We start from the raw sequence: 27,726 nt of genomic DNA, 5'->3' as shown, positions 1-27,726 counted from the left end.
ATTTTCGCTGCGGACTGTGAAAGGACGACAGCAAGAAGTCGACATATTAGCCGAGATCAGGGGTGACATGTGGGGGTACCGTGTGTCCGAAATTGGGCCCAGAAGAAGAAACGCACAAGCGACTAACTATCGCACCACTCCTTCCTATTTTCATCTCGGGTGGGATTGAGGTTGTTCTGGCCTCTTACTCCAACCACCACCACCACCTCACACTATGCAGACGGCAACCATAGTTCAGGCGAGTTCGACGATGACCGGCCATTTCATATTGCCAGGAAACTCAGCGTCTGAGGCTGATGGGGCCAGTCGAGTTGTTCGGTTTGACAACGAGTGTGTCTTGATACCAGAGGCTCTGCAAAAGAGACCGTCGTTGATGGTGACCAAATCCTATTCACTACCCTTGTGGAAGAGGAAGGGCCAGCAAACGGAGTCTGACGGGGAGGATGCGTCTGGTGGCTCACTGGCGCAGAACCAAAGTGCAGAGGAATCGAGAGTTGTTATCAAAGTCCCAATACCTCTGTTCGTTGTGAAAAATTTTCTATTGAATTACAGCGCTAAACTACATGTGTAGGTTCAGACGAAGATCCTCACGATCACCGTCGAGGAGCAGATCAACTTCGCTTTCCCCAATTATCACCAAAAGACCACCTCCATGCCTCGTTCATAGGGCGCCATCCTCTTCGCCGACTCTAATGCCGTTATCTCCTGTCCGTCGTCCGTCGTTACCCATCTACCATCGACCCCAGGATGCAACAACGGTTCCCTTACGTCCATGCTGCGAGGCCTGCGAACATGTTATGGAGGAATCTCTCAGAGAAGGCGAAAACTGGCAAGAAAAGTTTTCCCGAGGCGCCAAGCGTAGGCGAAGCGCGAGTCTCGACAATACCGACATCAATTCATTGTTCAAACTGCCTACGCACACCAAGAGCGCTAGCTACTCAAAGGAATTCAGCGTCCTTTCCTCTTGTTTGGACGATGTTGCGGAGTCTTCCCGACATGGTGCGAAACCTGCCTTTTCGCTAACGGTCGATGAAGTCGACAAGCGCAGGAAGTCCATCGATGCAAGCAGGGAAAATTTACAGCCATTCTACGGCTCGGTCGCTCCGCCACCCCCCGGTGCAGGCTTTGCCTCTTTATCACCAGGATCTCCTTACTCCGGGCCACGATACCCTCGTGGATTGGGCAGAGAACGCGATTCCAGCTCTTCATTATCCTCTAATTCAGCTGTGGACGAACTTTCTCCCGGAGACATCCTCGACCCGCGTCACAGATTACGCTCCTCACCTATTGAAGAAGAGGATGAGGCACAACTCTTCCCTCTCCCGTCTCCCAGAAGGTCTCCCAGCGGTACCCCATCACCCAGGCTTTCGCCCTCACCTAGTCCGAGGATCTCGAGCTCCGGTTTGCCAGGGCCTGCAGGCATTACGGTTTCTGCTTCATCTTCTAAGGAAAGCGTGGCTTCCAAGATGGGTTCGTCTCAGGAGAGCCTCCTGAAAGCATCTTTCACGAGGAAACCTTCAGGTTCGCCTGGGACATCTGCTACTTCATTACCGCGGTCACCGTCGCCTCTGGGTCTGGCTGCTACGTCCCGAGCAGAGGACGAAGTAGATGTCAAACCAATGAAAGGCCTTTCATTACGCGGTCTGCAGATCCCGTCGGCCTCTACTACGAGCGAAAGAGCTGCGTCGGGCGTAGCACTCCCTAAAGGCCCTCGCCCATCCCCTAATGCTGCGGCGCAGAGAGTAGCAGCTAAAGAACAGGAACAATCTACGCCTATTTCGACACCCGAATCCTCTGCGGCCGTTTCGCAGGAACCACAACGTCTGAAACCTTTAGTCCCGCTTCGTCTCCAAACAGCTCCAATCCCTTCTGGTTCTTCTCCTATACCCATTCCTGGAGCTAAGACGCAGGAACACGAACCATCCGCTTCCAGTCATCATTCCTTTTTCCACTTGCATTCGCATTCTCAGTCGTTATCTTCACCGCCGACTGCTCCTTCCAGGTCCAGTACCAGCCCTGTACGGGGACATGCACAAGGACAACAGAAGCGCAAGCTGTCATTCAGTGCCCCGTTCATTAGAGCGGGAGAAGCACTCCGTGACGCGAGTGTCGACGTGCTAAAGGGTGTCAGTTCCATGTCAGGGACGGCTATCTGATGTTTGATGATTGTGTTGGCGGTCTCGACATACCAGATTTTTGATTTTTGCTGTCGAGATTTTGGATGCGATATGTGAAATGATGTATCATTCGGCCAGTCCTCGTTTTGGTTCTTGTGGGGACTTCATTTTTTGAATTGGGGTCCAGTTTGTGTTGAGTCATGACGAAGGTTATTCCTATACAGCTTGACGTTTACCTGTCCAACTGTGTCTAATTAGTGTGCGTCATTTATGAGCATGCTGCATGGCTTTAATCCCCGGCTCTTCTGGACCTTCTGGACCGCTATCTTCATTTCCTTCCCTGCCCGCCTTCTTCAAAACTTTAAACTACCGGCAACTGGACGTCTCTTCCCCATCAATACCATCATCAAACCACCTTCTCTTCTTTGTTCTACTACTGCCCATATTCAAATTACCCAGCTCCCCTTGCACAATCCGCTCAGCCATTGCCAGCATACCTGAACGCAATCTGGTCTAATTTTGTGTCCTATCTTTATCATGACAACTCTACGACATGTTTTACGACTCTTCTTCTCACTTTTCCTTCCTCCCTCTGCTTTTGTCTCTCTGGGTTATTCTGTCCATCTTCAGGTATCCGGTATCGCTTCGCTTTTCATTTCGCTTTGGCATCATCTTCCAGTCCAGTCTACTACAGCAACAGCAGCAGTAATAACTTCAACAACCTCGTATCCATCACATCGCCTTCTATCGAGTTCCTGAAGTACAAATATCCAACACATCATTCTCAGTCACTTTGGATCCTACTCTTACTCAATTCTTTCATCTGTCCTTCGCATATACCATTTTTTGTTGGCTTTCTTTCTCACTCTTCTTCGCCGGCCTTATATATATCATACATACCCTCATACCCATCTCTTCCTCCCGGCATCCAAGTGACACCCTCACCCTGGTTGACACCCGTCGACTCTCCCTCGTAATACTGAGAAGCCATGATGATATTCACATTTCTTGGTCTGCCTCACTGTACATATTTACTTACATACAACTTACTGTGCGGTGTCAAGCAGTAGCATCGACCTTGTACAATGATATAATTGTTGTTTTTGTTGAAATAAGTGCGTGCGCTGTGTGTAGTGCGGGCTAATGGCCTCGCTACGTTATGTGAACGGAGTATCGTCGGACTGTGGGTATGGTAAAATCAGGTGACGAAATGAATCATTATGAGTCCTTGAGGTGTGTCTTGATCTACAGACTACTATAGATTTCATGCTCATGTCTATTATCTAGTGCCTTCAGCTTTGCATATTTCAATCCTCTTTTCTCTGAGGCACTTCAAGATAGCCGCTCGACAGATCCATTCGATGTCATTCTTCAGCTTCAACTCTCGCTGTACATTATCCGGCATGCCACCTCAAAATAAAATGTATCCTGTACGATCCTGTCACACTTCAATCTTTACCCGTCCGTCGAGATTGCCATTCATGTGTTCTCATTTCTTGAGCTCAAGCCTATATCATTCCCCATGGGGTTTGGAAAGATTGGCAACGTCTCCTGCCGTTGACTGAGATTGACCAATCCGACTCCGCATGCTAAATCTTTGTCAGAAATATGATGTCAACGCCTGTCTTTTCGACAACTCCACGAGGTTATGCAAATGCCCGTCGATATGAAATATAGCGAGTATGCTCTGATAATGGTATGTGTCCATGCAGCAGCTGTACAGGGCCTAGTAGGACTAACGTTTGTCGTTCCTTCAAGAGTTATATATTTAATACGATACTTGGCTATCTGAAGTGATAGGTTAGCGGTCATTGAAGTCGGAAGAAACCAGGAAGAAGAAACAATTCTCGCCCATGCAAAGAGAGCTAAATTCCATGAAGTGGTCATATCTGAATCTTTTCTTTTTATTAACCTGAAGGTTAAAAAGTCATCGAATATTTAAGCGCCCGTAAAGGACTCTTGGGAGTAGATAGTATTTAGTTACACCTTCGTGTTGAGTATGTGTATTTAAACAGAGGCGCAGCCAGCATAGTCTGAGGGCTTTAATATTAGGCTTACCAGGCTCTGACGGTACTTTGGAGTCCATATGTCGCGGTGTATTCTCATCAACACCCACAACCAGCCTCATTGAAGGCACGTGTATGTTCTATAAATAATTCTACCCACAAGTTCAATTATTCTTCCACCCCGGCGCTGGATTTTCCAGATAATCAGCTTCTCTGTACATGAATAGATGGAGCACAAGCCGCGCAACGATATATATAATAATTTCTCCGAAATAGGTTTGAACAGGTACAGTACCACACGGCCGACACCTCGAAGTACTGCTGGCAGAAGTTTACATTTGTACCTTCATGATAATGCTCAAGTAGCCGTAAGGTAACAACCAAGAAGAAATATTCTGAACAGGAGAAATACATACAATACTATGTAATATTCAAATTTGGAAAGGATTCTCTAACTTGTGGGCACATCAGTCAATACATCGCTGCAGATTCGGACTTGTCGGGACGTGTATCGAGTGAGAAACTGCTGAATTGGAGACCCTGTATTAACATGGCTTCTGAGCGCTCTCCTTGACAGCTATAATACTCAAGAACACACGGGTGTGGTGCAGGAATCACTTAATCTAGCATCATCGGCACGGCAGTCTTGCCTCTAATTTTTCTCAACACAATTAAACGGAATTGATTCTTGTTAGCTTGTGAAGTTCAACCACGGTTCTGGCTAGATTTATATTGAACTTGATATCTTCACTCTTCAGATATTAATCGACTAGGACCACAGTCGGACCGTCTTTTTGATCTTTTCACATAAGGACAGTATCGTTTCTACATTTAATCGTGTATGATGTTGCCATCTGGTTTTTATTTTAATACGAGTTCTGGGCCACTGCTGTTGAGCGCATTGGCACTGCACGAAAATTTGTAACCCTTACGCATGTGTATGTAGAAAAGGTGGCCAAATCTGTTTGATCTTTGACTTATTCATCCTCCGATCACCGCTAAGTACCAACGGTGTCATTCAGGCCTCCTCACTTGAAGGTTGGAAGCATACCAGCTAGGTGCAAACCTTCAACGGACTAGTTTCTGGTAGTTTGTATAAGTCTCTGGTGAGTCGCTATAATCCAAGGTATTAGAGTACTTCTTATCGCGAGACTTTCGCTTTGAATAAGCTCGAGATTTGCTTGAGAGATGTAGTGCAAATTTTTATACAGTTTGCATACGAAGGTGATACTCACTGATATAGGTTTGAAATTTACCAAGTCCTATGAAAATTACAGTGGATATGTTTCCTTCTAGTCGCACCAAATTTGATTCTTTGGAGCAAAGAGTTAACTGTGGCCTTCCTAGGGGAAATCTTTCACAAAACCCTAGACCCCACCCTCCGAAGCCAAAAATACACGATATTTTTTTGGTTGGGAAGTAATCTCTGTCATTGGTAGTGTGTGCCCGCCCGAAACCGTATTGTTATGATCTAGTATGTGCACGGGAGTAATTATCACATTGCCCACTTACGCTGTTCTCATACCACCATGTATGTGGTTCTATATTTGCATATGCCTTCAAGTTGATGCGTACGCTCGACATAGTTCCTTCGAAAAGATCAGAGAGGTGTATCGGTTGCAAACTTCAAATCATGTACTGCTTTGTTTCACAAGGGCGCGGCAGCTTCTGTGGTGGTATGAATCATTGTTGGCACCAGCCAAAACACATCTATTGCTGTTAGATATGGGCACGAAACAATTGCGAATTGCCTTTTCGTCCCAAGCTCATGGTTCTTGTGAGTCTTATGTTTTTTTGTTCGGCATCTGAAAACGCAATTCCTATAATAGCCAAGCCGAACGAGTCCGACGTAGCTGATAGCAGTCTATACTGGCAGTATATGGCGAAGGTCAGCTGTCCCCTTTTCCATCAACGCAAAGCCGGACTTCTCGCATGCCAACGTCAACAAATGACACGGGCTATAGAGTTCATTAAATACATGTACTATTATTACTCGGCTATATGGTACCTTGGTGTGAGAGATAATCAATGTACAGATAAATAGAGGTACATTCGTTTTCAAATTTCAAAGCGAAAGCTAGAAAGTAGTATCGTACTGTCATAGGTATAACATGTCCGTTGATGTCGTTTCTGAGACTGTAGAATAAAGATATCCAAGGAGTACAGGTGTACAGTGTGCTTTACAAACAAAGGATCATGACAAGACGAAAAGGTCCATAGGGAGAAATCTGGCCTGCACGTTTCAGGTGCCTGATAAAGATACTTCGAAGGGAGTTCGAAGGTTGTTTTTAGGCGATGTCGCGAGCACTGATACTCCCATCTTCCGGAGGCCTCCGTTTTTCGTCCCTAAAAGGACCAACTTGGCGGCCATATCCAGGCAAGCTATTGATACCACTTCCACTAGCTTCATTGTCGGCAAACGCTTGTCCCACAATATTAGTGATCCCAGAACCACTGGAGCTCGGACTGTGTGCAATCGTATGTTGTGTCCCATGATGCCTGCTTGAAGTGAGAGAGTGTAACGATTGGGCGTCCGAGGTCGATGGCTGGTTCCGTTGGTGGGCGGCCCGATTGCCGTTCCCTGCAGATGATTCCGCATAGGCAGGGGGATTATATCGGCCGACCCTCTGGGCCTGGCTAGGGGTTGTAGGTCGGGTGATCTCCATGTGCATAGCAGCGCCAACCGGGGGTGCAGAGGGAGAGTCATACAGAGGGAACCCGTTGCCGTTCGATTGCTTCCTATCGTGACTAGAGTTGGTTTGCTGTGGAAGCGTCGTGAAAGGCTCAATAACGTCTTCGACTCGGTTTACGGGAGGAGGGGTAGCCGTGGGTCGGACAAGGGGAGGAGGTGTAGCGGTCCCGTAAGGTACTGTACTAGCTGCTACCGAGCTCATGAAGGGGACGGATCGGACACTGGTGTTGTGCGTAAAAATGGTAGGGCTCGCAGGTGTCTTGAAGGGGGTAGATGAAAGAGTAGTGTAAGCCCGTGTGGACGCCGATACATCAGACATTGAACGCATGTGCCCAGACGAGTCGGACAGTGGAAGAGTTCCCTCTGGGGGAGCGGACTGGCGTTGCCGACGGATGAGATAAAGTGCAGCTGCGATCGCAGCAGCAATGACCACCAAACCTCCAATCACACCGCCAACGATTGCACCGACGTTCGACGACTTTTTCTGAGCAGGTGGAGGGACTTGACCCAGATCGGCATGGTCTTCAAAGATGTTATAAAGAAGACCTCAATATAGGTACTAATAACAACTCACTTTCATTAGCTATCTGTTGCGCGTTTGAGGGATTGAATCTCCCGTTTGGCCAGGTTGTGGCTAGATGAAAAGATGAGCAAGTTGGCTCATGACATACGAAAACAACTCACGATCTTGTCCCGCCCAGAATGGTATAGTTAGATCAGTTGGAAGTGTTATGTTGGATGGAAAGTATCTGTCAGAACCGCGTAAGCCGAAGAGTAGATTTCGAACAGGTGATTGGAAGCGCACGTCGTTGAAAGTTTCCCAGAGCACAATGAGGAATAATCTGTCCAACTAAGCAAGAAAATGTATCAATAATGGTACAATGATCCACACAATGGTGAGCGTACACTGAGATCTTGAACTGGAAATCAGCATTTTGGCAAACAGTGCATGCACTGATAAGGTTATAAGAAGCCCATGAACTTCAAAATGAATTAATATCAGCAACACGAACTTCATTTAGACAGGGATTCCTTACCATGTACAGAAACTTGCAGTATCATTATTGGGGTCGTTAGAGGGATTGTCGTAGTGGGTTGTAGCGTTGATGGCCGGAATGACCCAGTCTAAAAAAATAGTTCAATATCGAAATGGAGGGATATAGGAACATCGTACGCACTGCCGCCGTTACATATCGCATTCAACTGTGCGACCACTTGACAAGGTGATGCGCTATGCTCATTATTCATCCACGAAAAGTCCGATGTGCACACCGCAGACGTCTGACCCGCTCTACGTTGCAGAGAGCTTTCGCCATGAGCGAACGTCGTCGAGGCTGCCAAAGTGATGAGGAGGATTGACAACATCGCGGGCACTGATTTCACAGCGGGGGCCTGTGATGGTTCCGGACAGAAAGGGATGGGCTGATAAACCAGGGCAGGGGCTATGCTTTAATAACATGTGGGAGATTTGTCGCGAATCAAGATCTAGTACTAAAGTAGGCGCCCTAAATGCGGCACTGCCGGAAGTAAGAAAGTCGGAGGATAGTACTGATCGGCCAAGGCCAAGGTCCTTTATTTACGGTTCCCCTCAATTCATAGGTTTCAAAGTAAGGTAAGAGAAAGGAAAACAAATAGACATTTAGCATTGCTGAATTTTGCATTGTCTAGGTATCCAGGTCCTATTTACTGCAATGCTAACGCTTTTTGATATTTTTCCTCGAATGCCTCCACCCATGCCTGTGAGCTGCGAATTTGATCATACGCGTATCGCTCAAAGTCAGCCTCCCGTTGATACGCAATTTCGGCAACTCGTATCTACGTCGATATCCAAATTTCAGTTTTAAAAGTATCAAATACCAGTAGTAGCGGATGTAGAATCTAACCATGACATCAGCTGTAAGCCCGGTTACAGGCGACGCGCTTGTTTGAAAGAAATGCCAGCGGTAGGTTGTCCCACCTAAATCTTTGATTACATGGTCACTGTAGTGCTGAACACAAAAGGTCAGCAAGGATAGAAGAAAAACGAATCATTATTACATGGTATTTAGATTCGTGCGGCCAGTATTTGCTCCCATGGGGCACTAGTGGTTCAAGATTGGCAGCAAGGCTAGGATTCAGGAAGGCCTCAACAGGATGGGAAAAGATGTGATCCACTTCGCCTTCACGGGGTACCAGTTCGTCTAGTACAGAAGCATCTGTCAAAACAGCGACAACAGGTGTTACAACGAGTTTGTGAAATGGATGGAGATCCAAAGTTCCTAGTGTGTATATGTGGGGGCAGTCTCTAGGCAGCGCAACTTCCTCGTAAGCTTCCCTGTACTTTGCACGGCTCGTTCAGATTTATACTGTTCCTTCAGCAACGCAAAACTCACAGCTGTAGCGATGATGTTTCTGTTATCCTCCGCATCCATCTTTCCACCAGGTAGAGACGTCTGACCACCGTGTGTCTTCAGTTTTTCTCCACGGGTTGTGACCAACACACGCAGTGCACCATCTCTCTCAAACAATACAACAAGAACAGCAGCGAGACGAGAGTATGGCTCTACTCCATTTCTGAATATTCAGGGTAAACTCATTAGCATTGCGTTAATCAGGGAAGAGATGAAAACATACATGTAGGCGGCTCGGTGCTCTTGTTCATCTTTAGATTTCCTGAAGAAATCAACAAGATTTGCGATGCACTGCCGAGTTTTATTTGAGAATGCATCGATAGGAAGTTGACTTGCCATGAGAATCTGTTCCATGAAAGTTGTATTCAAGCAGAATTAACGTTGCCGGTGTCTTCCAAAACCGGTCTCCGATGCAGGGAATAATAGGGGAACCGAGTAGACAGTCAGACCTGTGTCATAACACAAGGGAAACATCGTAAATTGTCTGCTCTGAAGATTGAAGATGAGATATGGTTTGATAGAGCGCGTCTCCCATTTGTTTTTTGTTTAGCGAAACCTTGCAGTACGTCGTGTATTTCGTAATGTCGCCGTGTTTGCTCACGAAGGAGGGTTATTTCATTGAGTGCAAACATTGTTTGACTTCCTTCAAGTTGGTGTAAATGTTGTCGATAGTTTGTTGTGCGTCGATATCCACGTCTTTTGACTCAGACTTCAGCTTCAACGTTTAGTGGGTGCGTATTTTCGTCTTCCAATGTCGGTGTCTTCCGAATTCTGGAAGTATTTCGTGTAGGGGATTCAGTTCGGTTAGGCGCTGTTAGTCGATCTGGTGCGTTGGATTTTTGATGAAGTTGTTATTTCGTCGTCCCTTGAGCGTTTCTTCCCTACTTTTTGTGGAGACTTGGCGTAACCGGGGTTCTGTGAACGGCTCAGAATTTCATTTATGCATGGTTTCTACTAGTTTGACCCGTGGGAAATTTGGCGATGATGATGGCACCAAGTCAAGAAGGAATGCATCTCTTGTCCGTCGTCCGTGAAGGATTCAAAGAATCACGATTTCAGAAGACTCTACTATTTTCCCTGTTCCTTCAACGTTATATGCATCTTCTACGTTAACTTACATCACAAACGAGACTCGATTTAACGCGACTCAACGCGACTTACGGCTACATTTATCACATAAACGAAACCATCAACGACAATGCCAGTAACACCAGCGCAAAAGGCCGCTATTGAAGAGGTTATTAGCGCCATTCTGGCTGCACAGGCACCCCGTGGAAGACGTCAGCTAGCTGCAATGTTTATGGACTTAGTTGATCGAGGGTCATGGCCGCAGTACTACGAGGTTCGTTTCGTCCTGATTCAGGCTCTTATGGAAAGCTGACACCGGTGCAGGTTATACCTGAGCCCAGGTGCTTGAAGAATATCCAATCAGGCGTGGCGAAAGGAAGATACAAGGAAGCGACAGATGTATACACCGATCTCTCGCTTGTTTTCTGGAACGCGTTATTCTACAATGAGTCCGACAGCCAGATTGCATTGGACGCGCAGACACTAAAAGTAGGTGCCCGTTTATACGCTCCGTATTTGTGCTGAGGTTGCAGGGCTAGGATATCTTGGAGGCAGAATGGAAGAAACGCACAGTGCTTCCAACTACACGTTCTTCTCCCCCACCTTCCTCCGCACAAAAGGTACATGGGGTAGCAGAAGATACCACCGCAGGAGCAAAGGAAGTGAAGCCATCATCGACAGGGGCCAAGGAAGTGAAAACATCGACACCGGCAGCACCGACACCGGCTCCTTCAACGCCGGCGCCCCCAACACCAGCTCCATTACCTGTTGCTGCCACAGCAGCACGCACAACAACACCAGCCTCTCAGACCCAACCTCAGCCGACAGCCAGTGCGAGTACTTCCAATTATGCCTACTCAAAACCCGTGCCCATTCGCCCCAAATCTACGCAACGTCAGACGCCTGAAATCGAAGTGGACGTCGTGTCGCCAGAATCTGATGAAGCAGAATCTGATGGTGCTGCATTACAGGCGGAACGGGACCCGCAAAGTGAAGAGATTGTGAAGCAGTTGGAGAAAGGTCTGCCGAGATGGCCTGGTTTTGGAGAGGAGGGTTGGATGACTGATACTAAACCTGTGCGTCATTGTTATACCATCATCGATATGACTTTGTTCTCAATGGATAATAAAGGAACGTTTGTCGGACATCGTTCATGCTCTCAAAACATTCAAAGATATTATGCAAGTAATTCACACCTCGATACAATTTAGAGACTTATTTTTTTCACTAGTGGGAATCGCCTTGCTGTCTGTCTCGAATCGGTGCCCGAAGAATCATCTCCAACGTTGCACCTCGCATCTACTTCCCCAATTTCTCTGAAGCAGATAGAAGTACGTAATATAGAAGACTTCCTTTTCTCTAAATTCTGACTTCTTTTTGCAGACTCGAACAAGACACAAACTTTACAAAAGCGCCAAAGATTTTGACCACGATATGGCACGGCTTTTCGAGAAAGCGCGGCGATGGCATGACCCTGGCACAGAAGCATACGGTCGAACTCTTCTTCTCCAGGTAATTATCGCACCATCTTTGTGGTAATCCTTCTGGTTTCTGAACATTTCCCAGCGTCTGTATCAAGCACTGACATCTCCCAATCCTCCTGCTGCGCCATATGTATCAAATACAAACTTTGCGGCGCTTCGAGCTGGCCCAGGAAACGTCAGACCTGTCCATGGGTCAGATGGCGAGGGCATCCCGAACGTCACGACTCATCGCGTTCTCTCACGAGATCGAACATTCGTTGACGAGCTGAATTACAAGGGATGGAAGATCAAATTGGCCGATTGGGTGCATTTGAGCAACCCCGATGATCCCAGTCGGCCAATTATTGGGCAGGTCTTCAGGTGCTGGGTGTCGGATAACTTGTGGGTATTCCGCAAATATGGACGTAATGCGCTTGATTGACGCTCGTGCGGCTGTTTTTAGTGGCAAACCAGGGCCCCCAGGTATCACTGTCTCATGGTACTATAGACCCGAGCAGGTCGGTAACAACATCCAAAATAGCGTCTGTCCCACAAACTCAATCTTTTGCACGTAGACGTTCCATCCGTCAAACAGAATGTTTTGGGAGGGAGAGGTATTCAAAACAAGTACGTTAACGGCATGTCTACGGTTTTATCATTGTCAAGTTTACCGAAACGACACCCCCTTAACTTTCTAGGTCACTTTGCGGACCATCCTCTGGAAGATATCATCGAAAAAATTGCGTGTCAATTCACCGCACGACATATCAGAGGACGGCCTCGACCGCCCTTCTGGTATGTCGGCTTCCCCTTGTATGTGTGTGATTCGCGGTACAACGACCGTGACCGCGTCTTTGTGAGGATCAAGAACTGGAACTCGTGTGTTCCTGAAGAGGTCAGACAGAGCACCGAATTTATGCCGATCTACCCATTCGAGAGAACTGTTTATCCCGTGCGCCATCCGAGCCCGTTCATTTCGAAAGGTGCTGGTGGGAAAGGCGTACCGAAAGGCCCTGGGGGGCTTTTAGAGCCATCGCCTGACCTTGTGGATGGGATGGAGGAGGGGGCCTATGGTAAGAAAAAGTCACGAACCGATAGCGCGCGAGTTGCTGCAAGCGTGACTGGTGGCGTTGCATATCCATCAACATATCAAAACATACAGCTTCCGTATGTTCAGCAACAGCAGTATCAACAGCAGCAGCAATTCAGCCAGCGGATAGGTCCTGACAGGTCGGTAGTTACAGCAGCGGGGGGATTGGCTTCGATAGGCGGTCCCACACAGGTAGAGAAACTTCCACCAGATACAGGTGCGTTTTCCTTTCGCACGCAGAAGACTTTCAGCTCTTCTGGCGTGCGGAGCAGTATTTTGAGCTGATGATCATGTCTTTCCATGCATTCACCCTTTCTATGTCTGCTCCTGTCAATACTGCGCGTGAACTGGACCTGTACCGCCATATATGTTGTCTTTCGCCGAACACAACAGCCAAATTGGTCGACCGTGACCCAGAAACGAATGAAGTCCTATGGTTCGCGGCACCGCCCTTGAATATGGCGCGCGCCAAAGGGCCTCGGCATAGCCTTGCGTATCTCGAATTTTTAGCCGCCAAACGCAAGAAAAGGCATACAGCTGGCGAGAGCGACGACAAAATGGATTGTGAAGAAGATTCAAGCCAAGCTGCGAAACGCGCGCGTACCTACGTCGCACCCACTGTGATGGAGACGATGCAAGCCGTCTGGAAGGAAATGGCTCTTGATGCGCGTTGATCAAACACGGCATCCGTTCCCCTTGTTCATTTAATTCTTTGCGAGATTCAGATTTGCAACGCCGCGCGCGCTTTGTATGTTGATTATACTTTATATTTGCTTATTCTAATTCTAGTATGTTAGACGCAACTGATTTCATGTTGTTGTTACCCCATGTTTGTGATTTTGGTTCAGTAATGTATCAATATCTTATCAGGATTGGCAAGCCACCTCCATGATGACGGCAAGCAAAAAGATCTAATCATTCCCCGGTTTAGGTCGGGATGGCGCTGCTAACGCTTCCCCGGAAACCGGTGACCAACACAGATGACCGTGATGACCTACCAGATTTGAGTTGCTCGTTGGCAGATTGACCGCCCTCCAGCGGGCACTGACTCCAATGGGTAGCATACGTTCCAATGAAACAGTTTGAGGTATCTGTAATGTTTCAGGAGGTTTTTAGCTTGAATACGCGACATCATGCTGCGTCGAAAGCTCATTGAAAACGATTCGATGGTCCTTTCGACGTACGATTCAGAGGTTATTAATCTAGGTTTGGTAGGTTCATGCTCCTAGCTTGACTTGTTTATCCTTAGGAGAACGTGCTGTCGAGAACTTTTAAACCGTCGGCGGACGTGCTGAAATTCAAATCGCGGCTATCAGTTTCGGTTAATATCGGGGATGCAATAAAATGGTGGATTGTCGCTCTGCGTCGCTGTGCCGCCCGGACGCAACTGAGGAGAAAATATGCAAACTATGACGACGGGTCCGTAAGTCCTGCTTTTTAAAAAAATACATTTACTCCAGTAACAATCTAACACGGTCTCCCTTTTTTAATTGATTGTCAGCTGCCGTTTTCTTTGCAAAATGAAGAACCCAAGAACCATGCATGGACATTCCTCTTCGGCAAAAGAATTTTTAGACCTTGGGTGAATACTTTGCCGCATGGGGTGCATTGATCCAGACAAATGTCGGAGGTGCCGATGACCTAGGCGGTGCCATCGCTTGGCCTTGCCGCGTATCTGCATTTAGCACAACGGCACGACAGGGCGCCTACCTAGATCTCGATTGGCTGCGAAGTAAATCTTCTCACACAGAACACCGTAAAACTCACATGTTTATACAGAGCATATTATAGCCCCTGGCTTCGCTTTATCAGCCTGGTCCTTTCTGCTCGGAACCCTCACAGACCACTGCGAAATCGACGACTGCGATGCTGTCAATTCTCTGCACGCTGGCTGCTTCGACATCCCTTGTTCTCGGGTATGGCGTAGGTGGTCTACAACGACGGGCCGGGCAAACCACGGCGACATGCACTAAGGATTTTGTTTGGATGGACAATGCGCACAACGCATCACCGTGTCAAGTTGTTGCTCAGTTGGACGCACTCTGTAATGGCGGCAGTAAGTTTGATCTGTGTTCACATACTTGGCTTGTCGCATTAAAAAAATTCAATAGATTGGGTTATCCCTTCCCTCACCTCTGGTCGATACAACAATCCCGATCCGAGTGCTGGTACCGCAACGTTATGTACATGGTATGAAGGCACTATTCTAGCAGTGAATTGCTCTGTTGACTATTTTCAAAGTTCATGGGCTTCCTATAACCTGATTAGTGCATGTACTATGTGCCAAAATGCAACTTCGACTGTCGCAATGTAGGACCTTGTCTAAAAATCAGCATACCTTCAAACATTAACTTTGCGTTTGGTTAGGTGGGATGATTATTCTTCTATGTGCTCTGGAAAACTGTCTACTACGTGCGTATTTTGGTCGTTTTTAGACATCCCCAATTTGACTGACTCCACCAATAGATACTTCCCTTCCAACTACACGCTTCCTACCGATCTTACTATACCATTCTGGGCTGGGACAGATCGTAAGTCATATTTGCCTTATCTAGGCCAAGATCTCCCTTACATGTATTATTTAGCCACGACCTGGCCCAGCAGACAGTTCAATGTTGCAAGCGCACAGCAGATAGCTAGAGAAAGTCAGTGTTGACGTTTGTATTCTCTCAATCGTCCTCAATATTCATCATTCGAGCAGATCACGCCGACTTAGGTCAGGCTCCTCCTCCTTCTAACAAAAAATCAACAAATGTGGGTGCAATAGTCGGAGGTGTCATCGGAGGTTTGGTAGTTATCGCTGCCGCCGTCGCCGCTGCGCTCTACATCCTTCGCCGACAACGAAAGTCTGCTCCTGGCACTGTTCCGCTCTCAGGCATGCCTGGCCACATGCGCTCGATGTCAGATGTTACTACTTCCTCCCAAGCATATACTACCCTTGGATCTGCACCTTTCAGACCTCCGACGAGCCCCACAATCTTTACTCATAACACCAGCGTGCGGTCTGTTCCTTTCATGAGCTCAGTCGCGCCCACCGCTGCCCCTTACGGAGCGACAAATCTACCTCCAGTTACCCCACCCGTGACCACTTCACCACCTCCCGGTAATCGCGTTGAAGATGTAATCGAACCATTCGTTACTCCACCACAACAGGCAAATATCGGTCACGACAGAAAACAATCAAACGGCAGTGGATTCCCGATATATGACTCTCCTTCTGCTCCTCCGGTCGGAGGAATGAGAATGGATGTCACTCGTCCGACCACGCCCAGCCAAAGCCAAAGAACAGGACGATATAATCCACCAGCCTATTCGGAATCTTCACGAAACGGTGGTAATCGACCCGCCCACCGAGGTAAACAAGCGTCTAGCGACACCCTCCAGTCTCTTACATCAAGCAGAAACCACGGAGCGCGGACGACACCCGCCCATAGTCCAAACTCTAGTGCTTCGGGTATGGCTAACATATCTGGGCAGCTGCCTGTAACCAACAATGAATCTACCAGCAACCGTGCCAATACACCCGGCCATGGCCGCCAAGTCAGCGCTTCCAACGATTCAAAACGGCATCCGTCGGGGAGCGAATCTATCAGCGGCCGGGACATCGCCTAAAATATGTCTTGCTTTGTTTGCTTCATCTATCTTTATTAGGGATTCTGGTCATACAGTCACCCCTCTTTCGCATGGACATCATCTATTTTTCGATCCTTTTGTAAACACACTCTGTACGATTGCCTGTCATTTTTGTATTAGTAGAAATCGTGATTATCTTTACGATGGACTGTATCAATCAGGAATGATCCCAGCATTCTCTCTTTCTGGCCAAGTCACTGTATATATTCAAGTAATACTCACCTATACTTGCTGCAATCTATCATCCCTTAGTTAACACTGAAAATAGAATAATATCATGATATCTAATAGCTGATCATGACGGAGTAAGGGCCCGACATCTTCAGGCGGGAGAAAATCATTGATTTGATGCATGCTGCTATCATTGTGTAAAAAATACTGTGATTAAAGGTATTTTCGAAAAAAGCAACGCATGGCTATGTGAATGAAAGATGATGCCCTCGTGGTTGTAGGATTAAATGCGTTCGCCGACAGAGCGATATTGGGAATTTCTCGATCTAATTATCTTGTCGAGGCTTACACGCGATGCAGGTCTCCCAGCTTTAGTTGCCTTAACTTCCGCAGGCACGAACCGAGTACATACTGTTGTCAGTTTGATGTCAATGTTATATGGGGATGGTAATACTAATAGTCAAAAACGATTTGAAGCTTTCCACCTTCAAATTGGAAATAATATAGCAGATGAAATCGATCATACATGTACTAGGCACTGATAGAATAAGCCCATGGTGTCTAGCATGGCATCGATGTCCAGTCTGTACATCAACTCGACAGTGCAGTATGGACTGGGGCCGATCATCAATGTCAGCCTGATGTCAATTGTTCATTAACCGTGACGTCATTATTTATAGTATATAGCACGGTTCCTTCGTGAAAAACAGTGTTGTAGCCCCCTTGTGTTTTAACTTTTGGCACCAGTACCTGTAATTCTCATAATGGTCGCCCCAGTGGATGGTCCTTCAGCAGCCCCTGGAACAGGATTTGAGGTTGGCAAGCACAACACTGCCCTCCAAGCCCACGTCGCCTTTTTCGACAGGGACGATGATGGTATTATTTGGCCTGGTGATACGTACGAAAATTCCATTTTTACTTGGGCGCCAACAGCGATTTCATATCGAAACTCACGTAAATCACTGACAGATATAGAGGATTTCGAGAACTCAAGTTCGGCGTGTTGCTCTCCATTCTGGCGATGCTTGTTATTCATAGCGGGTTCTCGTAAGTGTGAACATATCTCATGACAATGACCGCCTCTGATCGCCTAAATCTCGTAACCCGCCATGCGTTTGTTTGTTTTTACAGTTACATAACCTGGGGAAGCATCCTTCCCGACCCTTTTTTCCGCTTGAAAGTAAAGTACATGCATAGGGTACGTACCTTTTTGACCGCTCCACTGACAGGCGTTATGATTCCAACTGTTCTAACCGTACCTTTGATGTCAGGCAAAGCATGGATCAGATTCTGGTGTCTACACCACACTCGGCGAGTTCGATGACAATAGGTTCGAATACATTTTCAACATGTATTCCACTGAACCGCATACCCACCTTACGTTCACTGAGGGTGTCAGAATGGTTCACGGGAATCGAAACCCATACGATCCTGTCAGTTCGCTTAACATATTTTGCATTCAAACTTGCTGCTTATCATTCCTGTCAGTTTGGCTGGTTTTCTGCCGTGTTTGAATGGCTTTCTACATATCTCCTCCTTTGGCCAGTCGATGGTCGAGGCATGAGAAAGGAGGATGTGAAAGCTATCTATAATGTGAGTCCATTTATCTGACAGGACAGTAATGATATGAAATGTCTCTGATAATTTATGGTCCTTCATTTATAGGGATCGTTGTTCTATAGAGTTTCTGGCAAAAAGCCAAAGTATTAAGCCTTTTACCTCGCGTCGCTGGAGGCGGAAAGAATAACTATTCCAAAGCACACTTCTAGACTATAGATATCATGTACAGGGACTATTTCACAGTTTGTATACCAGATCGATATTTAATATGTAGGATTGAGAACATTGGATGCCGTTATAGCAATTACCAGCTGTGCTCCTGAATTGAAATCACGGGCGCTTATGTTTTCAAAGCAATGATTCGTAGAGTAGTCAATCCTGGAAACAGCTAGCTCCAAACGATACAGCATCCTATCCATTTTAAGCGCACACATCTTCCACTCGTCAAGTGGCATTAAAGAATGTGTGTGACTACTTCTGAGTAATGGTCATAATCAAAAATTGGGATGCTCCACGAATGATCCATGAAGACCTTGCGGTGATCTCGGATCAGCGTTGGTTTCTGAATCCCTTGTTAGAGTTAGCCTCACAATGATTAAATCCATGATCCATTGAGGACTTTGCATCCGCCTTCGAGTTTAAAGAAGGACTCACGACGTAACAGGCAAAAAGTTCTATCAATGAGAAGTACGCTGAAACTCACCCTGAAGCAGAGCCTGTTGTCGTTATATTTAGACAAGGATTGTATGTCCCGCTTAGCTCAGCGGTAGAGCGCGTCACTAGTAATCACGAGGATATTCAACTTCCAAATTAGGGATTCTTCCATTTCAGGATATGACGAGGTCAGTCGTTCAAATCGGCTAGTGGGAATGCATTTTTGCGTAAATGGACAAGCTGTCTGCAGTGACTGTTGAGCGTCGAAAGCTTGACGGTTTAAGATTTAGTCTATTTTAACGGCTTATTTCTTCGATTTTTTCGAGTGTACAAACACGTTCATATTGACAGTCAATTTTGATAGAAGATAGTAGTCCAACAAAGTAACCATCCATGTATAGAATGGCAATACGCTAAGTTCTAACCAACAATAACCGATAGACATCCGCAGGATAGAGAATTGAGTGAGGATAAGAGGGCAAGAAAATGTGATGTGGAGATGGATATATGAAAGGGTCCTCTATAACGCCCGTCTGAGCGAGGAAAAGAAGTAACCAAGATCCACCATAGTTTCATCAGTTTCGTTATTTATGGTCGTGGAAATCGAGAGGGTATCTGAAGGGGTCCAATATAGTAGCCCAGTGATGTACGAGACGATATGTTGGTGCAAGATATGCTAACAGGATGACGTTCTAAGGTCAGTGGTGGTGGTCAACAAACGAGCACACGGCCTAGGATAACACCTCCTCTGCCGCCGAATTCCATGTTCTTGAGGTCTTTTCCTCCCAAACCGATCCCGTGGCCTAAACCCGGACCAGGGAGCGTCCCGGTCCATGAAATCGGGTGATAAGGGGAGACTCCGACGTTCTCATCCCAGGAATCGCGCTCCTCTTTCGGGTAATTGCGTCGAACAGGGGGCAACGGAACGCATGTCGCGCGGTGGAGGTCTTCGGACGAAAGGTTAAGATTCTGGAGAGTGATGGGGACCCATTGCGAAGGCGAAGGCGCGCGTCGGCGGCGTTTCTGGGTTGGGTGCTTGGGTGCCCTGACCGAGGGTATTTCTCCAGAAACTCTGGAATTATGAGCGGGGTTCATGGAATGAGCAGAGCTTCTTGATGCAGTGAGAGCGCTTGAATGTATACGGGTTGCTCGTCTGAGCTCTTGGCCTTGTGCACCGCTTTCTGCAGACGAAGTGGTTGGGGTTGAGGGATTGGGAATCGAAGAATTCATGGTATCAGTGGGGGAATCAGCAGTGGACTTTGATGGAGAAGGGGTGTTAACAGGTTTTAAGGCGCAACGCTTGACGTGTCTGTTCAAATTGGAAGCGACTCCAAATCGGCGACCACAAATATCACACACAAAAGCTAAGGAAGGCAGGGGCAGGAGAACGCTGTCAGGACGCGTAACGAGTATTTTAAAATTCCAACGCGACATACCTTTCTCTCCGGTGTGTACCAGAAGATGCTGTATCAAAAAGTATAAGTTATAAACGCAAGAAAGTTTGAAATCATCAGGTGAATATCTTACTTTACGAAGTGTAGAAGGGCGATCGAAGCTGGGGTTTTGGGAGCGAACGATCAACAGGCTGCATTTATGGTAAATGGATACGCCTCTAGCTCACCGTTTATGGCACATGGTGCATGCATGTTTCTTCTCCCGCGATATTGATTCAGGAATACCTTCCTGGCTAGCAACCACCTGTTCCACGAGACGATTGGATTTAGCTGTGGCGGGTGAGCGGTTGGCGACGAGTTCGGAGGGAAGAGGGAATTGGCAACCAGGCTGCGATGGTTCTGCTTCAGATCGGCCATTCGGATTAAGGAGGATAGCCATTGCTGCAGGAGTTGGAAGCTGAGGCGCTGGAGAACGAAGACTAGATTCATGATCTGCCGGCGTTTTAGAAATCCTGAAGTACGCATCCTCAGCAGACGGTGAGGCATAGATAGGCGAAGAGGACGCGTTTGTTTCTCCCTCAGGGGCACTACTCCAGTCCCACGGCTGCTGGTTGTAGCTTGCTATATCCTCGGCGCCTGCAAAGGCACCAGTGGTAACCAGAGAGTTCCCGGCGAATCCCAAGCCGGTGGCGTCAGCAGTAGAGTCCACAAGACCTGAAGTGCATAGTCTGGAGTGCTCTCCGCGGTCAAGCAAGTAAGGATAGTTTTGTTGGTAAGCTAAGGATGATCCTCTGGAGAAGTTTGCGATATTTTGTGCATCATTTGACGAAAGATATGCCTCGTGATAGAAAGTTTGGGAGGAGTAGTAGTTGTGATGTGGGGGAACGGCGTATTGTGTATGCATCGTAACAGCGTCGAAAAAAGCGGGAGGTGAAATCGAGCTTGACTTGATGTTATATATTTTTTTCCGATCCAATACGTCTCTTCATGCGAACGAGATGTGAATTTCGGAAGTCCAGGCACCTGCCATTGAGCAATTGACCTTCGCTCAGTCTTTACGTAGACCGTCGCGGAGCTCAGTCCGAACCGGGCCTTTCTCTGAGCCTTCCCTTTCGCACGACTCTTCAGCTTCAGATACGATCAAACTTGCTTCACATTCATAGGAGTCTATGCAGTCTAACCAATCTGTAACCATCCGGTCTATTCTTCATCTGATATCTATCCATACTTGTGATCATATGCCTCTCTCCAGCTCGATTTCCCCTTGTGTACCAACCCCATCCACTTTTATGGTACTCCTCATGTTTTTACACATGTTGATTGACAGCAGGCGCTGCATCGCAAAGCAGCTCACGGATCTCTGGTTTCTAGAACAATGGCACCCAGAAAGAAACAATGAGGTCTCCTCCAAAGGCACCCCAGGACTTTTTCTTTCTTTTGTCCAAGCCGTTTTGTATGTATTGCTGTCCGTCCACTACCATCCATTCTTCTTTTACCTCATCGTTGCTGAGGCGTCAATTTATCAAATACCGTGCCTTTAAACCTTATTACCATGAGCCAGGGTTTGTTGACTTCATATTATCCCGCGTCAATTTACTGTCAACGGGAATGTATGGCCGTTGACTTCAAGAAAATTCAAGGACCATGCAGTCTAATCGATGCGTGTTATCGACAACAACAACCAACAGACAAAGCTTTTAGCGACATAGCAATGTGATTTCACAGTTTTACAATATCACTCGCCAACCTAGACACTTAATAGAACATTCATTGTCATAAAAATGGATCGAAGGTTTTCCATGTCTAACTGACGCAAAGAAAAGGGTTATCTATCACATCGTGCAGGTAGAATGCAGTACACGAACTGCGCTTCCGAACGAGCAGAAAATAGTCGCCGCGATAGAATATCTAACCGATCCCTGAACTAAAGCGAAAAAAAAAAGAGTCGATCGGGTCCGTGCAAAGCCTACCTTATCGCAATCCATCGTAATTTATTTATTTATATACTTGTTGAACAGCTTATTTCCAGCTAATCGATAACAGCGAAGTCAGCACTTAATACTGAACTCTGGAAAAAGTAGAAAAAAAAACGAAGGGGTACTCACTTTGAGCGATACCGGCGACCTGACTTTCGAGCTGCTCTCTCGTCTTCTTACCTGCGACCTTGTCGACCGCGCTTAATGCGAGTTTCCCGAATCCACTGCTGACGGAGCTTGTGCCTCCCGAAGAAGAAGGAAAGGCAGGCACATTCGAAGGTTTACCGTACCCAGAATGTGTAGGAGGACCTATAAATAAATAGATTAATCATTAATCATATAACCCAAAAAGAAGACGAGCATTCAACAGAAAACGTGGGGGGTTGTTACATAGAGAGAAAGAAAAGACTGCTCACGGGGAGGGAGAGACGGGGGGCCCCACGCAGCAGAAGATGTCGCCGGTTGTGGATACTCAAAATTAGACGGTCCGTTTGGTCCAGGGAAAGACGGTGTAGACGACCCGTATTGTGAAGGGTAGGGATACGCAGACGGGGAGCTTGTAGGCATACTGATACCACTGCTCACATTGTTGCTGTGACCGTAGTAGCTCCCTTCAGCGCCAGGAGTTGGAGCTTGAGCTTGAGGGAAATACACATCGGGACTCTGAGGTTGGTAAGGGCTCGATCCTCCTGGAGGAGAGGAAGGGAATGAAGGCCCTGTGTATTGTTGCGGTATGGGAGGTTGTGATGGATTGTACGGTGATGGGGAATACGTTGAATGAGCGGGGAACGAAGAGGCGCTTACGCCAAGTGGGCTGTGTGGAGGAGATGCATGGGAGCTCGGGCCACTTGACCATGTATAGTTTGAACCGTGCATAGGTTGATATCCCGAACCCGAAGATTGTCCAGGATAAGAAGTCCCACCTTCACCCGAATATGCAGACGCCGTAGGTGGGTACGATGGCCCGTTGGGGAAGCTGTAAGGCGCAGATGTCTGTCCGGGTGGATGGGGACTGTTCGATGGCTTAGGCGGATACGGTGATACAGAGTGCGGGGGATAAGGAGTGGAATTATAGGTATTAGGTGGGCTTTGAGTTCTGGAATAGGGAGACGCTGGACGGTGTCCGGAATTAGATGCTCCAGTGTAGGTTCCAGCAGAAATGGGATTAGAAGCTGCCGAGGATGGTCGCCCACTAATCGTAGAATTCGGGCGCAGAGACGCCCCTACAACTACGTTTGAAGAAGCAGAGAACGACTGAGGCCTCGTCAAATTCGCCCCACCGGACTGAGTTGGGTACGTTGAATGAGGTACACTAGGGGGAGCGTTTACCGTCTGATTGGGACGCACATTCCAGTCTGGAGGCGGCCACTGGCCTTGAGACCATGAGCCTGTCGCATTAGCCTGACCTGATGGCCGCACATGAACAGCAGAGGAAACAGGAGAATTATGTTGGTAATTTTGCTGCGATGAGGGTCTCGGAACCGGGGAAATGGTGCCTGATTGACTAGAAGGACGCGAATGCCTACCGCTGACATGCATAGGAGGTGCGTGTGCATGGTCATAAGCCACCGAGTGAGATGTATGGGTCGGTGAAGATGTTCCAGCAGATGAATTTCCACCAATTGCAGCACCTCCGCTATTTTGATATACCGAATCTGAGATACTTTGCCGTTCAAAACCATGCGTAAGGTTTGCGATTGGATCTTGCTGATGGTGTTGAGGTGCCCCGGGACCGCTGGCAATAGGGACGGAAGAATCAGAAGATCTCACATACCCTGACGAATTGGCAGCTAGTGACCCTGTACTCTGAGGGTGAGGTGTGGAAGATTGGGGTGCATTTGCCATCGTAGCGGTTGATGTATGTCCGACAGGAGCTAGAGGAGCAGATCCAGATGACATACCAAGAGGGGTCGCAGCAGGGACAAACACGTTCGCTTGTGCTGCTGCATTAGTAGGAGCTACAGTTGAGCTAGATGGTTCCTCTTCAGCTTCAAGACTATACGGTGGAGGAGGAAGTTCCTCCTTTTCTTCCTTCTGCGCCGCAAGCCATTCTGCGTAACTCTGCCCTTCGACATCAACTGTCGGTGCGCCGCTGCCACCTGCGCCAGCAACACTACCAGCTGCATATGATGGACCAGAAACAAAATCGCCAGATTTGTGGCTCACTTCCTCATACCTGGGACGCGAAGACCAATAGTCTTGCAATTCTTTCACTGGAAACGTCTCATGTATCCTTCTTTCACTGCGTAAACCTTCTCCAGCAAACCCACAAATCCTCATATACCTATTTTCGTATTGCACAGAAGATGTCATCAATATGTGCGGAGATGTGAAGCAAAGAGTTGTGACGAACCAATCAGATGGCACATCATATCCATCCTCATCAAGGGCCATAAATCGATAGTTGTCTGATTCAGGAAGATCTCGTTTATGTTCAACGATAGGCATGAAGGCCGTGCCTTCGTCGTACCTGTTTAGGTGCATTGGAGGGTCAGCATGTATTATGTCGAAAAAACAAACTGGTTTCCTTACTCATCCCACATTGCACCGTATAGTGTACGAACTCCGAGTCGCTTTGCGTTGAATATTTGCTTCCACAAAAAACGGCCACCGTTTCGTTTGATATTATTGAATCCCCACTTGCCTTCTGATAAGTTACATCCCTGTTCATAGTGTCATTCCAATGTATCATATGCACCAGCAGAGACTTTGTACGCACCGATCCTCCTGGGAATACTACTGGAATATAATCCACCTTTCTTCCTCTACCTTCGTCATTATGTCTCTTGATCATGTCAACATCTCCCTTCATCTTTGACTCTGCAAATCCATCTGCTTCCTGCTCAGTACAATACCTCCCAATCGTCCATGGGGAAATAGCATCAAAGTCATTTAGCCATACATTCAAGAAATTTGGATTCCTATCTGCATCTCCTTCCGCAGTTCGCCAACTCGCAGGTGTACCGCCCATGATATAAGCACCGCCTGGCGTCGTGTCTCGGAAAAACTGGGTTATTGCATGCACGAGCTCGGGTGTGTGTCCAGAGTTGTCGAAACCGAAGCCTACGTTATGTATAAGTCAAGTTCAGGTGAAATACACGTCTAAATGAACGCACCCCATAGTGCGACGACAGGCTTCCCTTTCTCCCTAAGGTAGTTTGGACTGTCCAAGACACCTTTATTACGAATAAGATGCACCCAATCGCGCTCGAGAATACGTTGTATGCGGTCTGGAGCTACGCCTGACACGTCGTACCTGGGTTTGATGATGGATCATGGCATATGTCAGGGGAAAGCTCGAGGAGCGCCGAGAAGATGAACAGTTGTTAATGGGACTCACATAATTGCAAACACGCGGCCTTCTTTCTCTGCTGCTTCCCGAACGCGCTCTCCGACCTCATCTCGAATACGCATGATGCCTTCGTTGCCAGCTTCGAGGTCGCACTGTCCGGCAAATCTCTGCAGGAACGCACCGTCCACTCCATGTTCGGCCATCCAATGAAAATGCCTATAAAGTTGAGATGAATTGATTGATAGCAGTTACTGTAGGGCGCCCATGTACCTTTGGACGGTTTTTGCATTGCGCGATGAGAACAAGAAGACGGGTTCTCCAGCCTTTGTCTTGAGCCCTGGTGCAGGGTAGAGTTCGGAGGGGGAGTAGGATGAGACATCTGGCCAGACATCGGTGTTGGGTCTTCCACCATCAGGTATTGGGTAATTGAACCAGTGTAGCCAACCATGGTGGCCTGGTCCAACAGGTTCTCCATCGCCGTGGCAAGTAAACCTATAACATTGATAAAGGACGAGGACAAGTGAGAGGCCTATCTTCAGAGAGACCCTACACCTAACTACTCGAAACTTTTCACTCACCATCCTTGGTACCCAACGAGAAATTTGTCTTGGATGGTAGAGGGGTGCGCTCTGTCCAGCGTCGACCACAATCAGGACATCGTAGAATATCAGAAAGATCTCTATCGCCGCACCTTTTTAACACTCTGCCAGTGGTATTAGTTGAGCTGGAGCTCGCCATTACAAATGTATTATGTAGTTCTTGAATAGGATCCCGAAAGTTTCAATAGAAGAATTAGTTGAAAAGTAGGAGTCACGGTCAAAGAATGTTTCCAGGATACTTAGAGAAGTTTTTGGACATATAAGTGACAGATGGCACGTCAGAGCCTCACACCGCAGGTCATCCAATTCAAGCTGTGCAAGCGACGATACCTACCCCTGTATAACTGAATCGGCCTTCTCCCATATTATCGATGCTGCCTATAGGAACCGAGACGGAGATCTAAACCAATTAAAACACAGCTTTACTCTCTTCACACAGCCCATCTCATCCTCTCACCACCTGCATCGAAAGAGAGTATCGGCACAGTAACTATACCCGTAATGGAGGAAGATGTTGAAGAGTTGGCGCGCTACTTGCTCCATAAGTTAGACTGGTATGCAACCTAAACCATTTCTTTGCTATATAGAACCGCAATAATGCATGCATCTCCACAAGCACGCCTGCTGCGCAGCGTCTCATTGTAGGAATAGCAGGAATACCAGCCTCCGGGAAATCGACGTTTTCTCATCTATTAGTGGAGCGCGTCAACAGTCTTCTAAGAGAACGTTGGGTTACCAATTCAACGACCAGCGGAGAAACTCCTGCAAACATCCAGAACGCAAGTGGTGACATTGGTTTCCCCGAGCACGAGCAAGCCATCCTTGTTGGACTTGATGGATGGCACCTTTCCCGTGCTCAACTGGACCTTCTTCCTGACCCACGTACAGCTCACGATCGAAGAGGAATTCACTGGACCTTTGATGGTGCTGCATACATCACATTTCTAAAGAAAGTTCGCGATACCAGCTTTGCTGGTGTAATCACAGCACCTTCTTTCGATCATGCTTTGAAGGACCCAACCCTGGACGCAGTGTCTATACACCCTTATCATCGAATTGTGATTATAGAAGGATTATATGTGTTCCTGTCCATTCCACCTTGGAGTGAAGGTGGCCTCCTATTGGATGAGAGATGGTTCATCGAAGTTGATAAAGCCGAAGCCAGGAGGAGGTTGGCTGTACGCCATGTGCTCACAGGGATCACAGAAAATACGATTGAAGCCGAGAAGAGGGCCGATCTCAACGACTTGCCCAGTAGGTTTCTCATTATTTCATTATCACAAGGAATCGCCCTGCGTACTCATGAGATACGCTTGTCGGTAGATGGCGAGTTTATCGTTTCTAACTTGTTAAAGCCGACTAGGGTCATCCAGAGCAAGCCCATCTCAACATCAGTTAGGTGATGATCGTTTTTAGACGACGACACTATGTTTCCTTAGCTAGCCTACTAACTATCATCATTGGTGCAATAGCGCGCACCGAGATAAATCGGCTGCCCGGACTCCGTCAAAAGTTCCAGCCAGGTAAGTTGCATTAAATCAGATAATCGGAATTGACTGCGTCGCGGTAAGTTAAAGTAGAAAAGTGCACCTAGTACTCGTACAGCCTGGTTACATCCTCT

General features: G+C 47.3%; 8 protein-coding genes and 1 non-coding gene across 9 annotated transcripts; 6 read left to right on the top strand and 3 right to left on the bottom strand.

Annotated features, from left to right (window-relative positions):
• Positions 1-214: 214 nt before the first annotated feature.
• JR316_0001386 (uncharacterized protein) lies at positions 215-2,156 on the top strand (the record flags this gene model as incomplete). The annotated part of the gene is made up of 2 exons (XM_047887192.1): positions 215-519; positions 572-2,156. 2 exons carry the CDS (start codon positions 215-217, stop codon positions 2,154-2,156), a joined length of 1,890 nt encoding a protein of 629 aa, XP_047754938.1.
• Positions 2,157-6,411: 4,255 nt separating this feature from the next.
• JR316_0001385 (Nudix hydrolase 15, mitochondrial) lies at positions 6,412-9,559 on the bottom strand (the record flags this gene model as incomplete). The annotated part of the gene is made up of 12 exons (XM_047887191.1): positions 6,412-7,337; positions 7,390-7,449; positions 7,500-7,564; positions 7,603-7,665; positions 7,722-7,796; positions 7,853-7,940; positions 7,994-8,262; positions 8,503-8,630; positions 8,699-8,803; positions 8,853-9,134; positions 9,188-9,368; positions 9,429-9,559. The coding sequence occupies 12 exons, from the start codon at positions 9,557-9,559 to the stop codon at positions 6,412-6,414; spliced, it is 2,373 nt and encodes a 790-aa protein (XP_047754937.1).
• Positions 9,560-10,403: 844 nt separating this feature from the next.
• Positions 10,404-13,741, top strand: JR316_0001384 (Chromatin structure-remodeling complex subunit rsc1; the record flags this gene model as incomplete). The annotated part of the gene is made up of 12 exons (XM_047887190.1): positions 10,404-10,547; positions 10,598-10,762; positions 10,813-11,408; positions 11,505-11,604; positions 11,657-11,785; positions 11,840-12,138; positions 12,200-12,254; positions 12,312-12,363; positions 12,435-13,043; positions 13,067-13,495; positions 13,552-13,574; positions 13,697-13,741. The coding sequence occupies 12 exons, from the start codon at positions 10,404-10,406 to the stop codon at positions 13,739-13,741; spliced, it is 2,646 nt and encodes an 881-aa protein (XP_047754936.1).
• A 218-nt stretch (positions 13,742-13,959) lies between these two features.
• Positions 13,960-16,438, top strand: JR316_0001383 (uncharacterized protein; the record flags this gene model as incomplete). Its single annotated transcript, XM_047887189.1, has 9 exons — positions 13,960-14,037; positions 14,076-14,249; positions 14,402-14,497; positions 14,618-14,882; positions 14,938-15,016; positions 15,068-15,136; positions 15,194-15,357; positions 15,412-15,471; positions 15,528-16,438. 9 exons carry the CDS (start codon positions 13,960-13,962, stop codon positions 16,436-16,438), a joined length of 1,896 nt encoding a protein of 631 aa, XP_047754935.1.
• A 956-nt stretch (positions 16,439-17,394) lies between these two features.
• JR316_0001382 (putative peroxygenase 3) lies at positions 17,395-18,340 on the top strand (the record flags this gene model as incomplete). The annotated part of the gene is made up of 6 exons (XM_047887188.1): positions 17,395-17,528; positions 17,600-17,677; positions 17,762-17,828; positions 17,902-18,063; positions 18,119-18,223; positions 18,296-18,340. The coding sequence occupies 6 exons, from the start codon at positions 17,395-17,397 to the stop codon at positions 18,338-18,340; spliced, it is 591 nt and encodes a 196-aa protein (XP_047754934.1).
• A 599-nt stretch (positions 18,341-18,939) lies between these two features.
• On the top strand, positions 18,940-19,060 carry JR316_0001381. Its single transcript has one exon. It is a non-coding gene; the product is annotated as a tRNA-Thr (tRNA).
• A 495-nt stretch (positions 19,061-19,555) lies between these two features.
• On the bottom strand, positions 19,556-21,142 carry JR316_0001380 (uncharacterized protein; the record flags this gene model as incomplete). The annotated part of the gene is made up of 4 exons (XM_047887187.1): positions 19,556-20,208; positions 20,281-20,308; positions 20,372-20,399; positions 20,466-21,142. The coding sequence occupies 4 exons, from the start codon at positions 21,140-21,142 to the stop codon at positions 19,556-19,558; spliced, it is 1,386 nt and encodes a 461-aa protein (XP_047754933.1).
• Positions 21,143-22,229: 1,087 nt separating this feature from the next.
• On the bottom strand, positions 22,230-26,244 carry JR316_0001379 (uncharacterized protein; the record flags this gene model as incomplete). The annotated part of the gene is made up of 10 exons (XM_047887186.1): positions 22,230-22,267; positions 22,344-22,523; positions 22,631-24,684; positions 24,747-24,877; positions 24,934-25,277; positions 25,331-25,470; positions 25,555-25,722; positions 25,777-25,998; positions 26,085-26,135; positions 26,198-26,244. The coding sequence occupies 10 exons, from the start codon at positions 26,242-26,244 to the stop codon at positions 22,230-22,232; spliced, it is 3,375 nt and encodes a 1,124-aa protein (XP_047754932.1).
• A 362-nt stretch (positions 26,245-26,606) lies between these two features.
• On the top strand, positions 26,607-27,508 carry JR316_0001378 (ATP-dependent kinase-like protein notR'; the record flags this gene model as incomplete). Its single annotated transcript, XM_047887185.1, has 3 exons — positions 26,607-26,659; positions 26,722-27,359; positions 27,429-27,508. The coding sequence occupies 3 exons, from the start codon at positions 26,607-26,609 to the stop codon at positions 27,506-27,508; spliced, it is 771 nt and encodes a 256-aa protein (XP_047754931.1).
• Between the last annotated feature and the right edge of the window lie 218 nt (positions 27,509-27,726).

The sequence above is a fragment of the Psilocybe cubensis genome, chromosome 1 (genome assembly GCF_017499595.1).
Source record: "Psilocybe cubensis strain MGC-MH-2018 chromosome 1, whole genome shotgun sequence".
NCBI lineage: Eukaryota > Fungi > Basidiomycota > Agaricomycetes > Agaricales > Agrocybaceae > Psilocybe > Psilocybe cubensis.
The sequence above is the reverse complement of the archived record's forward strand: the minus strand, read 5'-3'. Positions and strand labels throughout refer to the sequence as shown.